This window comes from Pygoscelis adeliae, unplaced genomic scaffold (genome assembly GCF_000699105.1).
Source record: "Pygoscelis adeliae isolate BGI_AS28 unplaced genomic scaffold, ASM69910v1 Scaffold461, whole genome shotgun sequence".
Taxonomy (NCBI): Eukaryota; Metazoa; Chordata; class Aves; order Sphenisciformes; family Spheniscidae; genus Pygoscelis; species Pygoscelis adeliae.
The window spans coordinates 4,026-12,112 of NW_008824029.1; the positions used below are offsets into that span (position 1 = coordinate 4,026).

An 8,087-nucleotide genomic window follows, 5' to 3' on the forward strand; every position below is an offset into this window, starting at 1 on the left:
TGCCCGCCCCCTCCCCCTCCCTCCTCCCCAGCCCTCGGCACCTGCCTGTACCTCTTGCAATGGGATGTTGACCAGGGTCATCAGCTCCTTGATGGCCACTTGGAGCTCCTGAAACAAGTGGTTCTGGGAGGTCTCAGCCTCTGGCTCCGCAGGAATGGGCTCCTCCACGCTGGCCATCTTCTGCAGCCATTCCCACTCCTCCCTGGAGAAGGGAGAGACAGACAGGTGCAGGAGGGAGCAGCTCGCGGGGTGGACGAACGCTACGAGAGCTGTGTTTGCTCGGCTGTTCCTCCCCACGACGGTGCAGCACCCCAAGGGATGCGGGACTTGTGGAGGTAGAGGGGGACCTTGGTTTGCTCCAGCTCCAGGCTGCCCTGCATGGCAGGCCGTGGGGCTGAGAGGGAATATTACGCTGCTACCAGGAGCCTGAGAGCAGAAGCAGGAGGTGATGGGTGCTCTCAGGCTGGATGGGACAGAGGAGCCTGGCTGCCCTGGGTGAGCTGTCCTGCAAGCCCCACCTGGAGATGTTGGGGTTGGAGCGAATCTTGACGTGGCACAGGATGTTGGGGAGCCGCTCCGGCACCAGCACTCGGATCTGATCAACGGCGCTGCAGAGCTTCAAGTAGCCCAGGTAGAGGCCTGGGGAGAGGGCATGGCTGCTCCGCTGGTGGTAAGCCAGCTTGTCCTGAGGAGAAAGGCACTGCTGGATTGAGCAAGCCCTCGGCACCAGGGCTCTCTCCTGCCCTCATGCCGGCTGCCGCGGCACCACCAGCCCAGCCAGCAGAAGGGAAGCGGCAGAAGCAGGTACAATCCAGTGCTGCCAGGATGAATCCAGCACCAGCCTGATGCCTCCCCTCGAAGCAACAGTGTTTTTGCAGGCTGGTTGGGTTCTGCTCCCCCTCTGCCGGCAGCCAGGACCAAACCCTCGGTAGCCCGGGCTCTGCCATGGCCTTTCCAGCCCACGGGGGAGCAGGGAGCGCTGGTGGTCCCGGGAAGGAGCCCACTGCAATCCCCTGCCGTGATGGCACTGGCGCAGCACCTGGATGGAGATCAGCAGTGTGTCCAGAGCGGTGGGCTCCTCCGGGGAGGACACGGACTTGCGGCTGGTCTGCAGCTTGCAGATGGGAACCCAGCGGACGCTCTCGAAGGTCTGGTTGGTCTTCACCTCCTTCAGGGTGACAATGAGGATGTTCCCCTGTTTGTCTTTGACAGGCTCGAAGAAGACCTGCCCCAGGTCCTGGATGCCCAGCAGCCCCTGCGCGATGGGATGGGAGGGCAGGAGAAAGCAGCGGGTCAGGGGTCATCCTCGAGGCACAGTGCTCTGTGGGTCTGGGCAGCCGGGGGGTGACCGGGGGTCTCCCCTCTGCCTGCTGGAAACCAGCCTGCCCAGCAAAGCACCCACCGACAGCCCCCAGTCCCTCTGCATGAGATCGCCATGAAGCCTGACACCCCATTGCTCCACGACCGGGGTCCTGCCAGGGAGGACAAGGCCAAGGACACCCAGTCCTGCCGCTGACTGAGCCGTGGGCAGGACTGGCAGAGCGTGTTTTCCTGGCTGTGGCACATGCGTGTGCTGCTCCCAGGGGAGCAAACCCTTACAGGCGCTCACTCCCCCCCCCAGGCCCATCCTCACGTGCATCTGCGAGATGGCCAGCAGCATCTTGAAGCGCGTCTGCAGGATGCAGGAACAGGACGACTGGGAAACGGTGACGCACTGCCGCAGCCACAGGATCTCATCCCACATGCACGACACCTGCAGCACACCGAAGGGCTGTCACCACCGGCCGCCGCTGCCCGCAGCTGGTTCACACAAGGGTGTTTTGGGGAAACCCATTTGCCTTGCTGTTTGAGCTGGGTTAGGAGCATGCACCTGTGCATATCACTTCTCCGCGGGGGTGTGATTTCTTATGCCACAGGCACCCCGAGATGCCTCCAGAGCCTGTACCTGAGGGAAGCACCATGCCGTGTCCACTCAGATATCTGTCTTCATCTAGGACTGAGACCTTCTTAAGTTTGAGCAGAAGATAGCCAAGAGAAGGAGGGAGAAGATAGCCTTCTCCCTCAGTAGAAAAGGACCATCCAGCAAAAGATTTTGGCCCTGAGTTGCCCACCTGCCCTTTCACTAAGCCTACTGACAGCGGAGAGCCAGGCAGCAGCACCCTGCATGTCCTGCTCTGTACAACAGAGGCAGAGCTGCCATGGCAGGATGCTGCGGTGAAGCAGTTAAACAGCTGGGGAGCCGCTGGCATGCCTGTGGAGAGGCAGCGCCCACCCGTTGAGGCACGCAGCCTGCCCAGCGCGGCACCGGTCCATCGCCCACCCATCACGGCACGCAGCCTGCCCAGCGTGGCGCCGGTCCATCGCCCACCTTTGGGCTTCCAGTGACTGGGGTGGAAATGCTGTTCCCTGGTGGTTTCTCGGTCCATGCTGAACCCCATCGAGCAGCAAGCCTACGGGCTGCCTGCGCTGCCGAGCCCCAGCACCCGGGACGGAGGGGGAGCTGCTGCCAGCTGAAGGCAGCGGCGGTGCACGATGCCCACTTGGCTCACCCCGGCACTCCTGGGCTGCAGCTGGCTCTCGCCATCACTCTGCCCCGCGGAGCACGGGAGGGCAGAGGCACAGCGGAGGTCCTGGAGGCAACGATGGGAAGCCCAGGAGCCGCCAGATGTTGTGTCGTCTGGTGTGAGTAGCTGGAGTGGCTTGTGCTCACTCTGTGCACATGGGGTGTCCCCCGACGCTGCTCCCAGCCCCGAATCAGGCCCAGCCAGCCCCGGAGAGACCCCCACAGCTGCCCACGCACGACGGGCACAGCTGCCTGCGCAGGCAGCACTGGGGAAGGTGCTGCAATAAAGGCGCTCTGCAGATCTTGGTGGCCATCATCTCAGCAGCATACGGGGTGGTGGCCAGGCAGACAGAGATGTGTCAGGAGCCACGCTGCTGCCGTGCCCCAGTGCACAGCACAGGGTCCCTGGGCCACCCACCTTGGTGAACCAGAGAAAATCCTGCATGAGCAGGCAGGAGTAGGTGTCATCAATCTCCACCACGGGGATCTGGTCTTCATGGGTCACCAGGATGTTGTCATCCTTGTAGAAGATGGCTGTCAGATAGAGGCCCCTGCATGGGAGGGAAGACAGAATTCAGTGTCACCCCCGGCTGCCAGCTTCATTTCCCAAAGGGTCTCTCTCCCAAGGGCAGAGGAGATGCCCTGCCCCGGGTTTCAGCTGCTCTCCAACAGCCCGTGGCAGAAGAGGCACACGGCAGTACAGGAGCGGGAACAGGAACCCAATGCTGCCAGCAGCGCGAGCCTGGCCAGTGCCACAGCTGATGCCATGGCCCATGCCCCGGCCAGCACAAGGGAGGGCGATGGGGCCAGGCCTACGCAGGAGACACGCTGGGGTGCCTGGAAGCCAAGCGTGAAGGTGGGTGGGGTGTTGGGTGATGCTCGGAGATGGTGCAGGGATCTGGGTACAGGCTCAGCTTGGCCAGTCCAAATGGAAATACCAAGGAGAAACATCTGATCTCTGGGCGATGGGACTCACCTCCACTGACACCACCAGCTCTGTCCAGGCAAGGACCCACCTCTGAGCACCCCCCAGTCCCTGGCTTGTGCATGCAGCTCCTGGCCATGCCTAGGACAGGCAGCCCTGTGTCCCCACCGGTAGACGGGCTCTCCACCACCCCTGCACATCAGCCTCTCACCGCTTCAGCGTCTTGAGAAACTTGCTGCCGGGGTGGAAGAGGTGCTTGAGGCTCTTGGAGACCGAGTGCTTCCTGCTCTGGGGCTGGCTCTTGCAGGGCTCTGGGGAGCAGAGGGCAGAGGATGCTGCAGCAGGAGACGAAGGACCGCGCTGGCAGTCTGCGGCACGGCACACCAACCCGGTGGGAAGGCTCTGCCAAGGTCTCCACTGCCTGGGCTGTCTCCCTGCTTTGCTCATCCATGAGATAGGCCATGTCACAACCCTGGGGGGCCCGGCTGGATCCCCCCACCCCAGTGTCCCTGCAGCGCCATGCCGCGCACTTACCATGGCAAACGCAGTGCTGGTGGACGGTCTTCACCTGGCCCAGCAGATGGTCCAGAGCTTCAGCTTGTCCCCTTCGCCGTGGAGCCCGGCCATCGTACTCCCGCCAGTCTGCGGGGGACAGACCGGCATCACCCCCAGCACCTGGCCCATCGCCCCCAGCACCTACCCCTCAGCCTGGGAGAAAGAGGGCTTCCCGTCCCCTCCTCCCCATGGCAGGTCACCTCCTGGCACCCCACCTAGGTGTCCCACAGGCACAGCATGGCACAGCATGGCACAGCATGGCACAGCAGCAGTCGTGTGTGGGCACCTCTGGGTGGGCTGGGCTTTGGGAGATCCCTAGTTTTGCGCGCCTCTTCCCAGGAGCACCCTGGCTCTGCACAGCACCCCATGGCCACCAGCCACCCTGCAGCATGGCGGGGACACAGCAGAGGGAAAGAACAAGGTCCCATCTGTTGCTGCCACACTTCACCGGCCTTAAAAAATAAAATTCTTTCCAGTGTCTTCCTCCAGGTCTTCCCTGGAGCTACAGCTTTCTCCGGGCGAGTGCCGAGAGCTGGGCTCACCTCTGCAAACACATAAATAAGCTCTCCTGCCAGCTCCACCCATTGCGAGATGGCAGCAGGACCAGGAGTGGGGCCGGGGACCCGCTGGCGCTTCTACGTTAGCTTTACATTAATTGCTTTAAACACCCCCTGTGTCCTGCCTGCTGCTGTTTTCCATGGAAAGTTCAGCTCTGTTAACTTTGGCTGGGGCTCGCCACTATTTTTAGGAGCTTTAAAAACACCCAGGGAGGTGCCTGACTATATTCTGCTGGGCCAGGGAGGGATCTTTACTGAAGGGAGAAATATTAATGGAGATAAAAATAAATAAAACCCACTCATGTCTGATTCACCTCAGCGGTACTCTGTATCAATGCCGCGTGGATCTCGGTCACGGGGAATGTGACCTGTGCAGGATGGCAAAGGGGCTTTAAAGTGGGTGCAAACATGATTGACAACCACTGCCAGGACAGGGTAAAGCCAGGGCAAGGCAGTGCATGGGTAGGCTCGTTATATGCATTCATATACATGCAAATGTACTTTTGCATCTTTCCATGCTGGTGCTATAGCGCTTGCGTATCTGCAGCTAGCGCTACGCATAGTGCCTGCGCATCTCTGGCCCCATCGCTGTTCACGTGCCGTCAGCCCTGCACCTCGACCCGTATGTGGGGCATTCACTGCTCACATGCAGCAGCATGCCCGGTCCCTCACTGCCTGCAAGTGTGGTGGCAGGGGCCGCGTGCCCACCGCCCTGCTGCCTGCTCGTGGGGACGCGCTCAGCCTCCCCAGGTGCGCACGGGGCCGCTCCTTACACATCCGAAGGCGCTGATCCCGCGAGACCACCACGCAGCAGAGACCTGTCTCGGGACCAGTGGTGAGGGGCAGAGGACACCTCAGAGCCCGCTCAGCCCTGAACTTCACCCTTTGGGGCTGCTCCTTCCAGTTCAGTCCTCCTGGCCTGTCTCCCCCAGCACCCTGGGGTGCCTTGTGTGAAACTGGGGGGCTTTTCCCCCTGCTTGCCCTGATGCCAGTGTGGGGAGGAAAGTGCTGACAGCCCAGAGCTGGTCTCCAGTGGGGCTCGTGACCCCCATCCCAGCTTGGTGCCAGGGAATGCAGGTGCCCAGGGCTGGGCTGGATGGGCGAGAGCTTGCGGTGGCACAGGAAGGGCTCCAGGCCCACTGCCACTCAGGACCAGGACCGCTCCGAGCCCTGGGGGGGCACCTCCAGGGGCTGAGCTGGGGCATCCCACTGTGTCTCCCCTCAGCACGTGCCAACGGTGGTTTAGCACAAGCTTGGCCGCCTTGGGGCAGATGTCACTGAGGCAGTAAGGACTGACCCCTCCCAAAAGCTGCCCTGTGCTAAATTACAAACCTCTGCTAAAAAACCCAGAGGTGGTTTTCCTTCCTACAGAGGAGATGGCTGCATTGCTTTCCTTTTAACTGAGAAAGCAAAACATCCTCTCTCGTAGCTTCCTCCTTAGGATGAGCTGATCCAGGTGGCCTAAAATGGCTCAACCTTTACCAGGCAGCCGGGAGAATTTCAGGCTAAAAAATCACTATTTGGGAAAGCTCCTATCGGCTGGAGGCAGCATGCCGGACCCCCGGGCACAGCCTCCCTGCTTGGCCCAAGACTCCAAATGTTGCCTCTGCTCCTGGGTCCACTAGACGCCATCCCAGCAGTGAGAGGGACCCGTGACGGCACAGGGAGCTGCCGCCTCTCCCCATCCATCCTGCAGCTGGTGCCGGCTCCCGCGGGTGTTCCCAGTGGTACTTACTGGAAGGGATGGCGAAAGGGGGCACGGAGGCTTGCGGGGGACCCCAGCCCTTCATGTTGTAGGCAGACACCTGGACGTAGTAAGCCGTGCCCTGCGAGGAGGGAAGCCACACTCAGCGCACCGGCACCTCCTCTGGCCTGGCATGCAAGGGAAGGAGGATCTCCCTGTAGCCCAGTACACCACGAGGAGTACTAAACTGGGAGCCTGCACCCCAGGTCACTGGCTCTGACCTCCCCCAGCTGTACAAAGCTCTTGTTATCAGATACTAGAGAATCCCCACAGCCTGGGTGGCTGGTTTTGGCGGGAGGCAGAGGAAAGATCGGACATTGCGAATGCCCCCTGCCAGGAGATGCTCCAGCCCCAAAGACATGGGGCTTCCACAGCCTGGAGGGCCGGGGTGCTGCCTTCGCGCTGCGACATGCAAGGATCTGGCCCCTGGAGAGAGGGAGCTGGCCCAACACTGTTGAGGGCTTGTGGCATGGCGACAGTGATTAAAGGCCTCTGATTAAAGCTCAGTCAAGCTGCCAGATGTTGCAAGGCCTCCAGGCACTCATGAAGGCGGACAGGAGCCTGCGAAGCAGCTCTGAAAGCATGATTGATGGGGTTGGGCCAGCTCCTTGCAGTGGCACTGCTCCGGGCTCCGCTCAAGCCCTTGTCCTGCCGCACGCCAGGGCAGCTCTCCTGCCCCGACAGCAGCTCCGGGGCTCTGGCACCACTGCCTTGGCTAAGCCCCTCTAACCACATGGAGGGCTTCCCCCGCTCCTCGAGCCGGTGGTCCCTGCCTGCCTGCCCCGGACCTTTGGTGCTGCCCTTGCCTGGTAAGAGCAACCCCATCCATCCCAGCATCTCCCCGTGTTCCCATCCCAAGCTCCATCCTGCCGCGGTCCCCATCCCGCCCCGTCTCCCCTCGCCAGTCCAGTGCGTGCCAGGGACAGGACGGCAGTCCCTGGGGAGGGGACAGCTGACAGGCAGCGTGGCCCCTGGAGTTCTCAGGGCGATAAAACAGCGGGAAGCCCCGGCCCCAACCAGCCCGTGACCTTGCTGAGCTCCTGGAGATGAAGACAGGGCTGGTCCCTCCTCTCCAATGAGCGACAGGGCTGGTGCGGGGGGTCGATCTGTGCAGGTGGCAGAGGAACGAGCCACTGATTTATTGCCCAGGAGGAGCACAGGTGGAGATGGGAGCAGGGTGGGGGACAGAGGATAAATCAGGCGCTTGGTGAATGGGCCCATTCTGCCTTTCACTCAAGAGTTCCCCAGGCAACCTGTGCAGGGGGTTTCCCCATTGCCAGGGTGGCCATGGCCATGCAGGGACAGACAGATGCCTATCCCGGCCCCACACTCTTAGCTCTGCCCATGGGCTGTGCTGAACACCACCGTGGCACAATCCTATTCCTCCTGCTCGAAATGATGCCCCATCCCCTCCCCGCATCGGTTGCAGGGAATGACCCCATGGGCTGCACCATGGCCAGCGGCTTTCCCCGGCTGTGGGCTCTCCCCCGGCAGCCTGGACCCCTGTGGGGCACCCTGAGAGCTCACCGACACCAGCCCCCGGATGGTGAAGTGCAAGTTCTTCAGCTTGTCGATCACGGCCTCCCCCAGGCACGGCGAGAAGGTGGGGGAGCAGCTCCATTCCACTGAAAGGAGAGAGACCCCAAGATGCCGCACGGCCCCGGAGCAGGGATAGGCTACCAGGGCTGTCTGCAGCATGTTGGGGCCAGCAGCTGCAGAGGGACCGGGGGCAGCGGGGGGGCC

General features: G+C 62.0%; 1 protein-coding gene across 1 annotated transcript in view; it reads right to left on the reverse strand.

The window, feature by feature from the left end:
* LOC103919686 (ankyrin repeat and fibronectin type-III domain-containing protein 1-like) overlaps nt 1-8,087 on the reverse strand; it is a gene marked incomplete at its 3' end in the record, with an annotated part of 187,168 nt that overhangs the window by 3,824 nt on the left and 175,257 nt on the right. Inside the window, exons 10-18 of the mRNA XM_009327232.1 lie at nt 7,872-7,969; nt 6,336-6,426; nt 4,023-4,130; nt 3,700-3,799; nt 2,982-3,114; nt 1,634-1,753; nt 1,040-1,255; nt 519-685; nt 52-202 (exon numbers count right to left, since the gene is read on the reverse strand). Of these exons, the coding sequence (XP_009325507.1) occupies nt 52-202; nt 519-685; nt 1,040-1,255; nt 1,634-1,753; nt 2,982-3,114; nt 3,700-3,799; nt 4,023-4,130; nt 6,336-6,426; nt 7,872-7,969 (1,184 nt within the window). The remainder of the gene's footprint in view (nt 1-51; nt 203-518; nt 686-1,039; nt 1,256-1,633; nt 1,754-2,981; nt 3,115-3,699; nt 3,800-4,022; nt 4,131-6,335; nt 6,427-7,871; nt 7,970-8,087) is intronic.